Raw genomic sequence first — 15,389 nt, 5'->3', positions numbered from 1 at the left:
CGAAACCATCTGGTGGCGAAACGGAGTTCGTCGAGTTTGCTAGTTTATTTATAAATGTAAATTCTGTACTCTCTTCCATGTGTTTAATAGTTCCTAATAAATAGCGAAGTGCAAACATATAAATACTAAAATTTAGATAATAATTGGAGTTATTCAGTTGAGTTTAAAGATTTTACCGATTTTAAAACAATGACTGCGACTTAATATAGAAAAATGACTCAAGATGCGATCCCAGCTGTGATAATATATACTGGTACATCTGTGATAAATATACTGGTATATTTTTTCCAGAATTTTATTTGGAGCGCACTTTAGGCCAATTTTCTATATTTTCATTAAACGCAGTCATCGTTTTAAAATCTGTGAAATCTTTAAATTCAACTGGAAAACTACAATTCAAAGAGGTATGTCGCATAAGTTGTATCAGATAGAGTACGTGGTGCAAGTAATAAAACCTCGACCTTGCAACACAAGGTTCTGAATTCAAATCACCCATTGTGTGCAACCTGATATCGAGCATTCTATGTAAAATGTGTTTCCATTGAAAATATCATCCCAAATAGAAAAAGACCATCATTGACCTGTCTTCTAATAAGAACTATATTAAAACTAAAATAAGTCAACCTTTGCGTTTATATTGGAAAAAATAATCACAACACATAACCATCAAAACAACTTCAAGAATCTGATTCGGATTCGGAGTTTAAGAACAAAAAAATATCAAATTGAAATTTGAAAAATTAAATTATATTGAAATTTGAATTAGTTTTGCTTACTCTAAAATTTTGGTCTTTTTGTTAGGCAAAGCTATACATTGAGTTAATTTTTCTCCGGCTAAGTCATGCCTTCTCCTAGAATTGAGAGGTGATGGCCGAACGTCAATGATTCCATTAGTTCTGGTCCAATTTCCGAATGTTTCCACAAGTAACTCTCTCGTTGGTGAAATTTTATATACTGAAAAATATCCAACACAACACACTCCATAATAAACTCTACGCATAATAAATACAAAACTAAAGGATTGAATCAACACAATCGGTTCAGACGTTCTCTCAAATAAAGTTATATGCACAAATTTGTATTATTATATTTCCGCGATATCAATTACCTATATACAACTAAGGAAAGTTTAAGAAATCGTTTTATCTCTTTAGCTATTTTAGTAACTGATCTTAAAGTAAAGCTAAAAATCTTAATATTTTTTTCAGCTATTCTTAATATAGCAGTAAAAAATATAATCTTAAAAATAAAAGTTTTTCAAACGTGATATATATGTATGAAACATATATATATATATATATATATATATATATATATATGAAAGTAATTCATTTACAGCTGTTCATTCGAATAACAGTCTGTTTCATGATTTGCACAAATTTTTTACAAAGTTAATATTATTTTTCTATATAAGAATATTTTATTTCTACTTTACCTTGATATAAATGCAAATGACTGCTTCTGTTCTCTACTATAATAACATTGCTATCGGGCAGTATATTCAATTTTGTAAGGTATTCCAAAAAACTATAATCTGAATCTCTTGTCAACAAAATCCAAGTAAATGGAAAATTGAATAACTTGTATTCATCTGCCTGTGAAAGTTGTTATAAATAATATCAAACATTTAAAAAAAAGTTGTTTGAAGTAAATATTATATAACTGAAACAACAAATTGAAATCAACTATCTAAATATTCCAGAATCTAGATCACGAACTTAAGCTTATAATTTGAATTGTTAAATCCTTTTAGTGTTTTGATAAAATAATGCGACAATATAAAAATTCATGTATTTCCTTGCAAATTCATGTATTTCCTTGCAAACAATTCTATAATCAATTTAGTTTCATTTCTGTAATCAGATTATAGAAGTCCAGAAGTAGTAAAATGTGAGATTAATCTAGAATCTAGAATATTAAGACCAACAACTTAAGATATCAGCGATTCAAAAAATTCACTTTAAATATGTTTTCAAAAATTATACATAAGGACAAAAATTTCGCCAAAATTATAAACATTGCCATCAAACATTTCCCGAATTGCTAAAACTAAAAATTAAATTTTATAAAAAAGATTCAAAATTTGTTTTTTGAAAATTTTGAAATTTTTGAAAAAAAATGACTTTTTTGAAAAAAAAATTTTTTTTTTTTAATTTGAAATATTTTGGAAATTTTGAACTTTTTTGAGCTGCTTAGAGATACAATATCGAGCGCGTTAGCGCCGCGTCGCAGCCTAAGGGAAAAACAATGTTACAGAACTTATAGAAATAAATAAACAAAATTGATACACATTATTGAAATCAACTGATAATTTGATGTGCATATGTCTAATGATCATTTTTCGACCGCCGAATGGCATTTTTTTTTTTACTTTTTTACTCGAACTCGAAAACCGCTAGACCTGCCTTCCAAAAATTTAAAAAGTTCTTCATTTAAGTAAAATGATTTTTGAATTATAAAAATCGGAAGTTCCGTTCTCTTAAAAACCTAATTACCATTTTAGGCAATTTCTGTCTCGTCCAAAAACTAATCAGCACGTCTCTTTATCAATAGGAATGGAATTTTTTTAATCATTCAAATCGGCTGAACCGTGTTCCAAAATCGTCGTCAAAAATTTGTACCCAAACATACATACACACACAAATACATCCATTTTTTCCAAGGTATGCCAAAATGTTCAGAAACCTCTGAGACTTGAAGATATATAAAAATGTTCATTTACGAATTTTTTTTCGATTAGTATAACTTACACTATGAGAAGTTAAAAATGTTGTAATTGCAATTACAACAAAATTTTGTTAATACATACATATGTAATGCAAGGATGACTAAAACATAATACTAATGTTAGGCAAAATAGCAAGGGCATTAAAAAATTGAATACTTACTATTAAAATAAATCAGCTATCAAAACGTTTAGATCGCGTTTGTGGAATTAACTCACAAAATATATATTTTATAAATATAATTTTAAAACTAGTTATTTCAGATTGTAGAACAGGTTCAATATATAATGTTATCAACACCCAGAGGCGGATCCAGGGGGTGTGTTACTGGGGTAAGACTTAGATAGAACACCAATTCAGCAATAAATCGTATTGCCAATATACGTTCTATAGATAATTTAATTACGTGACCCCTCCCTGGCGCCAAAGCTGGATCCGCCACTGTAAACACCTAAATATATTTCACTGTAACATAACTGTATGAGCATGTATACCAGTGCTAGAATATCCTCGGCATCAGAACAGGAAATGTCCAGAATAAATATTTCATGTTGTTGCAAATTTGAGGTTTTTTCATAATCCTGCCAACTTTTATTGTAAGATAATGTCCGAATCCCCGTGAAAGGAAGCGAATGATAAAAATGGATCGACTTCTCTATAATTTAAAAAAAATAGTAATAATAATAAAATGTTTTGACTGACTTCCTAGCCTTCATTCAATATAAAATGAACTTAATTAATTAAAACTAACAAATCAAAATCTAAGTAAAAAAAATAACGATTTGATATCCTAATCAAATAAATAAATTAATAGAAGATTTATAGATCTTTGGAGAAATAAAACGACAGTAATACTCCATGGTATGAAGATGTCAACTTTGGTAAAATATTTTGTTTAAACAAAAAAAAACAATAATTAGAGTATTTTAAATGTATATCAAATATGACATAATTGTAAGTTTTGAATAGTTCTGCTGTTTTCGCAATGTTAACAAAATGTATTACCATGGTGCACATCCTCATACCATAAAGTATTACTGATATCTCGACGCAAACTTTTATAAATTTATCAACCATTTATTTATTTATTCATTTAATCAATTTACGACAGATAATTTATATATAATTAGTTTTAATCAAATATAGATAATTTTCACCACAGAAAAAATCTATTTTATATACACACCAAGTGCAAGAATTTATATATATATATTTATATATATATATATATATATATATATGTATGTATTACCATGTTCTTTGCATAATAGATTCGTTATAGATGCTGGTTTGCCAGAAAAATCCACAAAATCTTGTAAAAAATCTAACATTGTACCATTTCCATCAGCTGTGGCAGATAAAGACTTAATACAAAATAAAATTGCGAAAGCCTGTAAATTAATGTTGTAAATTTTTCTTGAATTTAAAAATAATAATTTGTACTCACGATTCCTATAAGACTTTTGTACATTTTGAATTCACTTCCAACTAGCATTCCTTTTATCTGATAGTTGTAAAGAAAATGAGCGTGATATGGCTTGAAATGAATAATACTATGTCTAATAAATAATACTATGTCTTCTCAATAATTAAAACTTACTTCAAACAAAAAACCTCAATTAAAACTACTAGAAATTATGCGTTATAGTTGCTCGTGATTTAATTATATGTTATCAAAAAATCTGTTGGCCTATACTTATAATAAACATAAATTCAGGTTAAACTTCTTGTGAAAATTATATCAGCAGTTCTTTATATATTATTATCCATTTTCGTTGTCATATTATGAATTAGGAATCATTTAACTTCAACTTCATCACAATATTTTGGTATTTATAAATACTACAGATCAGGTTGGCAACTAAGTAAATGCGGATTTTTGTTACAAAATCAGACATTTTTTTCATGGAAGTAAATAACTTTGTCCACTTTTTGTCAACTTTCAAGCAGCATCATTGTCTCACTTTCATAAAATATCTGGTTTTTATTAGTAAATTAAATTAGTAAATCAAACTAATCAAATCAAACATGTCGTGAGGCCGTAATATTTTAGTAAGTTCTATAAGACAATGATATATATCGCCAAAAAAGTTCCACGAAAATCGACTTAAATTTGTTTTTACAACAGTTAATTACAAGAAAACGGCTCGGTAGATTTTCACTTAAAACTAATCAGTATCATTTTCGACTAATATGTTTCGATATTAGTTTTTGATTTTTTATGTGGACGAAAAGTTTAACACTTTTTTCCAAATTACAACTTCCATATTACTTGGCTGATCGTCGCGCAAAATTGATTAACGCTAGTCCATCGAATGGTTTTTAAATTTTTGAAATCGGTCTAGCCGTTTTTGAGAAAACGTCGATTTACGGCAAAAAATCTGTTCACATACACACACACATACTTTTTCGAAATTTAATCTCATTCGTTTCAGAATGGCTTGAAACTTCGAGAAAACATAAAATTAGCAAATCGGATTTTTTTATGAAAACAAACTTCTCCTTCGAGAAGTTAATTATGATATCATGAAAATGTGAGTTTAATAATAAATCGAATAAATGTTAGCTCACCATAATACATATACAGGTATTATAAAACAAATACTTCTTGTGTTCAACAAAATATATTTAGTTAAAAACATGATAAATAATTTAATATTCTTCAGAATTTAGAATTGATTACCTTTATGTACCTTATATCTAATACATTATAATGTATTATAATTAATTTATTACTTAATTAAATTAAGTAATTTTAATCCTTTAAAAAAATGGAAATATGCTCAGAATTTCTTTTATATGATTAAAAATATATAAGACCAAATTGATGATTTGATTATTTCGTTTAATTAAAATCATTAAATTTGTAAATCATGTCAGCTTAGCAATATTTTTTATCCATTGTCATTATGAAACAATTATTTCTTCAATATGAAGTATATAATTAAAAATATGATATAAAATTATATATCTCTTAGAATTTAAACAACCACTCACTTATTTCGAAGAAATCAAAGTTCTTTTTCACTTCTTCTGTTTTTAGTATTTATATTCAATTTAGTCCAGATCTTTTCGGAATTACAATGCACTAGCATATGTTGGTTTAACTCCTTCTTCGTCTCGCATTTCAATTTACATATTTCACACATGAGTCTTGCAGGATTTTTATTATGTATTTTAGCATGATGTTTATTTAAGTCAGATGTATTATTATAAGATTTTCCACAAATTTCACACTGAAATGGTCTTGTGCCCAGATGAATCACTAAATGTTTATTTAAATCAGATGGGGTCACGAATTTTTTTCCACAAACTTCACACTGAAAAGGCTTGAAACCAGTATGTAGCGAAATGTGCCTTACTAAATGTGGTTTTTGTTTAAAACTCTTTTTACAAATGTCACAAGAAAAAGGTTTAACATTTGTATGTATTAATAAATGTCTTTGAAGGTGCGATTTCTGAGTAAATAATTTATAGCACACTTGACACTGATATGATTTATTTTTCTTGTGCTTTTTTACATGCTTTTCAAGCTCTTGTACAGATGAGAAAGTATCTATGCAAAACTGACAATTATATTCGACTTCAGCATTATGAGGTTCTGATTTTATTATTACTTCCTGATTGAATAAGGAACTAATAGGTACGTCTATGTTTTCAGCGTAATCATGATCAACATGATGATTTTTATTCTTGTCTTCCAAATCTATTTCATTTTTTATCGAGATATAATTAGAGTAACACACATGTAATTTTCTATCTGATTTCAGACATTTCTCTCTAAATGAAGCAGCTACTCTTAATTCTTCTAAACACATGGAACAAATTTGCTTTGGGAAGCCATCATTTTCTGAAATCTACACAAATTAAAAATTATTTTAGTGACCGACAAATTGTTATTCGATGATTAATTTAAATCATGTGACACCAAAACAAATATCTAATCTAATAAATGACTATATTAGAAAATTGTATAAATGAAAGAGTGAATCATAAAATAAATATCATTAGGATTGTACGCATTAATGATGGAAATTTTAAGTAGCAATGTGATGACTCAAAAATTTCCTGATTCAAATCAGAAACAAATCTGATTCCAATCAAGTCTATTTTACAGATTGACAAAAGCTAAAATTGCATTGCGTTTAGAATATACTAGCTGACCCGGCAAACGTTGTTTTGCTAAGTAAGTTATATTCTAAACAATTTCTAGAGAATCAAAAATATTAATACTATAAGTGTATAAGGATGTATTGTTTGAATGCTATATACAATGAGGTATTATCAAAACAATAAACCCCATTAGTTTGTCTATGTTTTTGTCAATACAATCAAACTGGAAGCTTTATACACTTTCTATAGAAATCATGGTATAATCCAATCCAAGTCTTTTTTGGTATTTCAACTTATTGATTACGTTTTAAGTTTTTCAGATTCTTCTGGATTCTGGATTTTGTGTATAATTGTAAATAATACTACTGAGCTTATACAAATTTTTCAAATTTCTGCGAGGAGAGATAGAAAATGAATTAGATATAACTGCTCTGACCTGCTTTTTAAAAAGTTTCAAGTAACATACCTTGAATTAAAGTAAATTTAATAAAAAGTATGTACGTAGAGCAGGGCAAGGCACAAAGGTCCAATTTGAGTTTGAGCAAATATAAATTTTATTATGAAAATCAAATCAATTTTATCACAACAAATGACACATTTCAAACAAACAATTATCTTACTACGTTCAGTAAAACTACCAGCTTCTTCATCATTGTAAAAATGTGCTTTTTTCTGTCTTTCAAATATTTGTTATCTAGACCTTTTTACCCTATAGGCGGGGTAACTTGGAACGGCCAGATGGCAAACAGGTTTAATGTATTATTTTAATTTTAAAGGTATTTACAAAATAATTACATTTTTAACTAATGTTAAAAAAGTACCAACAGAAGAAATTACTTTTACTATGGATTTTCAAAGATGACCGTTTATCTCCCAATATCAAAGTCATAAGAATCAAGGTTATAGATGGTTATACAAAAACAGGATGAAAAGTATCCTATGTGTTTCTCCTGGCTCTAAACTACCTCCCTGCCAATTTTCATCTAAATCGGTTCAGCCGTTCGTGAGTTATAAGTGTTGCTACTTAAGCGATCCTCTTTTATATATATATAAATGACCAATATACTTGTTTACAGTGAAGGATGACAATAAAACAAGTTTATTACAATTTTTTTTTCAAATAATTTAATTTTGAAGATGGTTAAAATATATTTTGAAATTGATTAATAAATAACCAAACACTTCTGCATACCAATATTGTGGCTAAAAAAATCAGTCCACTACCATAAAGATTACAATTATTTCTTTGTAATGAATTTGCCATTGCTTGCATAATCAAATTACATATGATTTACCCGAGAGCCTTACAGGCCACTATTCATCAAATACAAAATTTTGACTGTAACAAATATTTATATTTGGCAAAAATCTATTGCAGTGTATGCTGATAAAACTATTGATTTATTAAGAAATGATGACAATGACCACAATATGTTGAATAAAAATTTATTTAATTTAATAAATCATCGCTAAGAACTTCATTGGGAGCCAAGATCTATAATAAGCTACCTGATGGATGGAGATGCAAAACCAGATTCACTTTTAAAAATATTGTTAAAAATTATTTACTAAATAATCCTTATTATTCTATAAATACATTTTTAGAATATTTATGTATTGTAAATCACTTAAATTGTAACTATTGAATTTTAATAATGTTCTATTCTATTCTATTCTATGTGAAAAACAAGATAAATCATGTTCTGAATTCAAGAATTTAACATATGGTCTCTAAAACACATGTTTATTACAAAATTAAGTATGTATAAACATTTCACAAACAAATTTGATTCAGGCAGAAGCAAAGAACACAATAATGCTGTTGTATCCCTTCAGAAATTGAAAGGCTCGCATGCAAGCAAACAATTCAAATAATTCGATTTCATTCAATTCATGAGAGTATCTCAAATGATTTGATTAAATTCGAATCGTGCGAGAAACTCGAATTATTCAATTGAATTCGGATCAGTTTGTAACTCGAATGAGGCGACTTAATTCGATTTTACATTATTATATTTATGTTAATTAAAATTATTTTGTTTTAGATTTATTGAAATCTATGTTCATACTCCATACATATTATGTCACAGTAACTATTATTCGGCTTAACACGAGTTGATTCGAATCATGTAAAATGTGATTCAAGCCAATTTATTAAGGGCTTGATTCGAATGATTTGAATTGCTCGATCCGATCTGACCATCACATTATTAAGTATAATTGTATACACTAATAATTTATACCTACTTAGGCATGTATGTGCTTAAAATTTCCACATTCAAATTAAATTACAGAAAAAAACAAAACAAATCAGCATGCAATTGTAAGTTCTACAAAATTGTCCATGCAGCTTGTTTAACCCATAACCTGTCAATGCTTACCTTTAAAGAAGTCAACATAACAATCGCATCCTGAATTAAACTAGTATCTTCTAATGCATTAATAAATATATCTATTTCGCCATTTTCTATCATGCACACTCTACAAACTCTACTGAATTCGTCAGGCGTCATTTCTTGAGGTTAATGTTATAATTACGACCATAAATACAGTTGCATATAAAATGGCAATATATTTTAAGCCAACTCGACAATGTCACGTATTTTTATTATTTGCATAATATATAAGAACAATCTAAATTTGTTGTTTTAGCAATTTTAAACATAATGTTTACTTCAATCATGAATTGCGAAGAGCGAGAAACGTCAAGCATGAGTAAATTGACATTTGAAATTACTTCAGGGATTTTCAACCTTTTGTCAGAATCATTTAAAACTTCTTGTCAAATCTTGTCTCAACGGCTTGCTGAATTTCAATAATTTTGTATCAAATAAATAAATAGCAACTTCACTTATATTAATTATATACTTGACTACTGGTGCATGGCATCGTGCCTTAAGGCAAATTGCTGGAACTTCTCGTACCAAAAAATTTTCTTTTTAAAAAAGATTAATTTTTTTTTAAACTTTGAAAAATTAGGTTTTTAGAAAAATTTTAAAGTTTTGAGAAAAATTACTTTTCTTTGTTTCGAAATATTTTGCAAATTTTGAACTTTTTTTCAAAGCATCGTACTTTTTTAACTGCATAGAGACGAAATATCGAAGCGCGTAAGCGCCGCGTCGCCCGCGTTATGGCATCCGAAGAAATGTAAACAAAATTAAAACGTATTAGTAAAATCTATGTCTAACGATAATTTTTTTTTTTGTTTTGTTACTAGATTGTACTAATTACGAATGACTGGTAACCTGAATCAAATTATATATTTTTCAAGTCCAGATGAGTTCAATATGAATGATTCATAATATGAATATTCATATTGAAGTAAAAAAAATTTAAAGAAATAACGTCACTTCAATATCATGTATTAATAAATCTAAGGTCTTTATAAATATATAAGTTTAACACAATTTATTATACAACAAAATTGCACAAAAACACTTTCATAGATGTACAGCTTATCCCAATAGACATCACACTAAACTTGATTTTTATTTAAGTAATAATAATTATTTTTTAATAATAAATATAGTTATTTCTCCATCACTTTATAAATACTCGGCATTTGACTTTTTCTGATGACTATTAAAAGTCAAAAATTTATGCATAACATTAAACAAATCTGATGAGTTACATTACACACTAGTATAAAATATTTTTATTAAAATTGATTTAGTGTACCTCAAGATTATTTATTCTACAGTCTTTTCAATAATAATATCAATATTTTTATGATTATATAAAACACTACTTATTTATATTTTTTTTAATTAACTTATTGGCAATTAATTAAAATTTTAACAGCCTGTTTATAATGTTCTATTAAAATAATAATATTGTTATTGAATAATATAATGTGAGCTGGTTCTAAGAAGAAAATGTCATTCAATATTATTAAACTGAAGACACACAAAAGCATTCTCTCGTATGTTGTATTAATTTGTTAATATTATAAATTGATATTGATTATAAATGAATATTATTATAAATACTAACAGTTGTGACACAGTTGTACAAGTATCCATATAACTAAAGAAATCCCAGAATTTTTATATTGTTTGAATTTTAATCACATTGCACAACTAAATTATTATTAAGGGAAAACTAACTGTCCCATTATAATATCAATTATATTTGCAATATACATTCCTATTTATTTTTTATTATATACAAAACAAAAATATATTTATTTTAAGTGTTTATTTTTATTAATTTACATATGTCTATAAAATCACAATGCCGCCACAAAATAAAAAAAAATCAGCAGCAAGTGTGCTCAACATTCAAATTTTGCATTTATATTAAATAAAAAATCTGAAAATTAAATGTATTTTTAAAGATAATTTAAATTACTTAGAACAGTTAAATATTTACAGTTTAATACAAAGTGCTATAGACCAAAACAATGAAAATATCATTGACATTTTACAAAATTCTTAGTTATTATCTTATTTACAATGTCTACAATTCCAATAAAGAAAATCTCTAAGAACATTCTGTAAATTACAGCTCTCAATAACTTATAGTAATCAGAACATTGCAATAACAAGAACATAAATGCTTTTGATAATCAAATACATCATCACATCATAATATCGTAATCATTGTTTGTTTTGTTTAAACTTTAAATCTGTGTTATATCTTGATATTGCAAATTTCTTTTTTTTCATATTGGACATAAAATTAAATCATATATAGGACATGAATTGTGTGATACTAACTAAACACATCACTTTTATACATAATTTAATTAAATTTTTCAGTACATGTTAAAGTCAAATACTATATGACCAAATAATATACCTAAAATTATTCAATCAATTTTTTTCTAAATAAGTGTTCAGTTTAAATGTTGCAACCTGACATGATTAGCATCATTGCATGGTTACTAAAATCAAAGAATATATGTATTATTTGGAGCAATAAAAAATTAAAAAACAAAAGTTATATAAATTTGTATTTGATGGCTGAAAAGATGTTTAAAGTTTGTTTACCAAGTAATCAACAAATTATACAAATTTATCAAAATTTAACTTATATATCACTTGCATTAATTACTATTAATCATACTATATATGTATGTATATTTAAGCATTTGAATGCTGATCCAATCAGACTACAATCTAGAGAACAAAACAATAGTTTCATACATTTTCCAATCAAAATAAAAATAAAATACAGATGTATTGAAAGTTAATGACCGGTATTAATTCTAATCACTAAAAATGAAAAAAGATCAATATATGATCCCTTTATTAATATTTAATATAATTATCTACATAATACCTAATCTCATTCCTGGTAATACCGTGTATGAAGGATTTATAACTTCATTAAACATTTCATTCAAACATTTATTAAGCATTTGTACCTTTCAGTCTGCCTATGTTCAAAAAAGCTATTTGAATAAATAAAAAAATTAATTTAAAATTTCATTAATTATTTTATGACCATTTCATTGTATATTACATATGAGTTACAGAAATTAAATATTAATTAAAAGTTAGAAAAAATTATACCAATGTTATATTACATTTAATTAAAACTAAAGTTGTGTAAATACTTCGTTAGCACCAGGCTTTCCCAACATCTTCTCATTACCAGTTTGCTGCTGGTAATCCCTAGCACAAATCACAAACATTCATTCTATACATTCACTAATAAATAATGCATTCATTGCAAATGTTGAGGGTAAAAATTTGAAAAAAAAACTAAATACTTATATAAAATATTCAATTTGAAAAATCTGAAAATAATGTTGCGTAATTATTTCATTTCATAACCAATGGGTGTTTGAGATTAAATTTACACTAATCTAACTTTTGCAAGTGTTAGCTATAGCTTGAATCAGTCTAATTTTTTTAAAAAAATGAATATAATGATGAATATTTAGCAATAAATAATGCATTTTAGCTTCGAATTTAAATTTTTACTTGATATATTCCCTATTGAACTTTAGTACTATGTTCTTGAGAGTACCTCCTACAAGCTTGTTCTCGTTCATTAGCATCAAAATACCAAAGTGTGATAGCATATCTTGTTTGATGTGCAGGTTGCACTTCATGAGGATTTCTGCGATCAGACCAGAAAAACAATATGCGGTCAAACACAGGTTCTATATTAGCCACCCTGTCGCATCCTATAAGAGATATAAAAAAATCACTTTTAACAAAATGTTACTAAAACTTTACTTTACATTAGCAATGGATGTCATTCAAAAAATTGTTGAAGTTTCGACAAGGAATAATTTTTAAATTTATCAAATAGTAAAAACCAAGATTTCAGTCAAAGTTAAATTCATAAGATTGATCACAAATGTTTATGATATATACATATTTTAAAAATATTTTGGCTTCAAGATTGCAACATTAAAATGGTAATTTTGTTCTTAGCAGATTTTAAGAAATTTATTAAAAATCATTTTACAGAATTGACAATTTTCATATATGTTTTGTATGAATATTCAATTCATTTAAATCAATTTGGTAATACCATATATAAATATTAGGTTACCTTCAGGAAATATTCGTAGAAGTCCCCCATATTTTTGAACATCCCAGTCTGGATTGAGATAATAAATGGCAGTAATGCATCGACCATCGCTATTTGGATTATCTACATGTTTTACATAGTGGGTCCCAGATCCAGGATAGCAAGCTACCATAGCCTAATTAATTTAAATTCAACAAAAATAAATGAAATATTATTTGCAATAAAACTTTGATCATCAATTACTTATAGGCCATCAAATTATAACAAACAAATGATTTAAATTAAATTTGTATCTCAATAATATGAATCTTTATAAGAAATGTTAATGAAATCTAACTAACTGGGAAAATCAACTTTTCAATATTTTAATATAAACATTAAATATCAACAGCATGAATGTCTTTCATTTTAATATATCTACACGGCATAATAATATTGATAACTATCACAAAAAAAATTAGAAAAAAAAATTATCACATAAGTTTGAAAATGATGAGCTTTTAAGTGCAATCCAAAACTTTGGTCAAACCAACAATTTTTCGATTATTGTACTTGATTTTCATTAATATTGTTCTTAAATGTTGGAACTTTAATCGTTAATAACATTTCTGAGACCACAGTCCAAAATAATGATACATTGTCTTAAATTTTTAAAAATTAAGATTTTTGTTAACTTATGAAATTATAATTTTCAAAATTCGCTCTCTTTAAAAAAAAATGTACTGGTATTAGCAGCTTACATCAAAAGTTGATGTATCAGCAGGATTGTAAACTTGATATTTTTATAATAAAAAGATCTAGAAAGAAATAAAAACTAAAAAATAACACAATTTTTGCCCGTGCACTTCATTTATTCACGCATATTGATCTTGCGTGTACAAAAAATTTGAACTGATGATATACATATAATAAAACTGAAAAACGGCTTTTACTAGTTACCTTGGTTCTGCCATTGATGACGTACTGCCCCATTTTACCATTGTTTGCCATCTTATTTGAAGTCATAATTACTGCATCAACCTAAAAAACAAAAAGCATGAAAATTATAAAATAAATTATTAAACAACTAATAAAAAATTGAAACTCCTACTAGTTTCATGCTTACTATCAGTATTGCAAAATTAAACCCAAAACAAATTGTTAATAAATTATTGATTTTATTGCAAATTAAATATTTCTTTTTACCTTGCCAATTAATTGGCCTATATTATAACAATCTGCCTCTCTTCCATCTTTCCAAGCAATTTGATCACCTCTAATTGTTTTTATATTCTGATTATATTTGCTTGATACTAATTGACCATCCTAAAATATAATCGAACATCAGTTAATAATTACACAAAAGTTACCAATGTCCACTTTAGTATTAGTACTTATCTGTTTGATTTTAAAATCATTATTAGTAAATATTGGTTGATGCATAATAATATTGTATGAAGGATTAGTCATTATGCAATAAGATTCCATTTTCTCCCAGTAGACCCTATTTTTCCACAAAGTTTGTCTGTATGTCTGTTTGTCATATGTTCATACCCAAATCCAACAAAAACATTTAAAAACCTTACCAAAATCGAATATATGATCTAACCATGTAATGATTAAAAATGTTTGAAACTAACTGATCATCTGATAAGGAATGATAATATGCCTAGAAACAAATGCTATGGCATAAATGATTTTTTAAAATAGCGAAAGGATAATGTACGCTATGTTGCAATGTGTATGATCTCTAACCCCTATAGTAAATTAATTATGAAAGTAATAACTAAAAATAAAAGAATCCTTTATGATTTTATAAAAAATGCCTCAATAATCTCTGAATGACTGTGGTGACTTTGCACACCGTATGTAATTAGGCAGATTAATTGGAAGACAATGACCTCATAATATTACCACAATGTATAAATATTTTCGATTTTAAATGTAAAAATGATAAAAACTTAAATATTTTATTAATTAGTTATATTGAACCTATTTATCTCCCTTCAATAGAAAATTGATTGAAATATTCCTAACTGCAATATGAAATAAATGATGGTATAAAACCTTTCATTATTTAAA

The 15,389-nt window shown here is 26.5% G+C and overlaps 2 protein-coding genes across 2 annotated transcripts; both read right to left on the bottom strand.

Annotated features, from left to right (window-relative positions):
- Positions 1 to 5,611: 5,611 nt before the first annotated feature.
- LOC113384588 (zinc finger protein 761-like) lies at positions 5,612 to 9,514 on the bottom strand. The gene is made up of 2 exons (XM_026622330.1): positions 9,221 to 9,514; positions 5,612 to 6,583 (listed from the first exon to the last, which is right to left on the bottom strand). The coding sequence occupies exons 1-2, from the start codon at positions 9,350 to 9,352 to the stop codon at positions 5,738 to 5,740; spliced, it is 978 nt and encodes a 325-aa protein (XP_026478115.1). The 5' UTR covers positions 9,353 to 9,514; the 3' UTR covers positions 5,612 to 5,737.
- A 3,084-nt stretch (positions 9,515 to 12,598) lies between these two features.
- On the bottom strand, positions 12,599 to 14,657 carry LOC113384590 (egl nine homolog 1-like). Its single transcript, XM_026622332.1, has 4 exons — positions 14,514 to 14,657; positions 14,268 to 14,348; positions 13,350 to 13,503; positions 12,599 to 12,975 (listed from the first exon to the last, which is right to left on the bottom strand). The coding sequence occupies exons 2-4, from the start codon at positions 14,331 to 14,333 to the stop codon at positions 12,782 to 12,784; spliced, it is 414 nt and encodes a 137-aa protein (XP_026478117.1). The 5' UTR covers positions 14,334 to 14,348; positions 14,514 to 14,657; the 3' UTR covers positions 12,599 to 12,781.
- Between the last annotated feature and the right edge of the window lie 732 nt (positions 14,658 to 15,389).

This window comes from Ctenocephalides felis, unplaced genomic scaffold, assembly GCF_003426905.1.
Source record: "Ctenocephalides felis isolate EL2017-DRISC unplaced genomic scaffold, ASM342690v1 CF-g0.4_SCAFFOLD_03571, whole genome shotgun sequence".
Classification (NCBI taxonomy): Eukaryota; Metazoa; Arthropoda; class Insecta; order Siphonaptera; family Pulicidae; genus Ctenocephalides; species Ctenocephalides felis.
The sequence above is the reverse complement of the archived record's forward strand: the minus strand, read 5'-3'. Positions and strand labels throughout refer to the sequence as shown.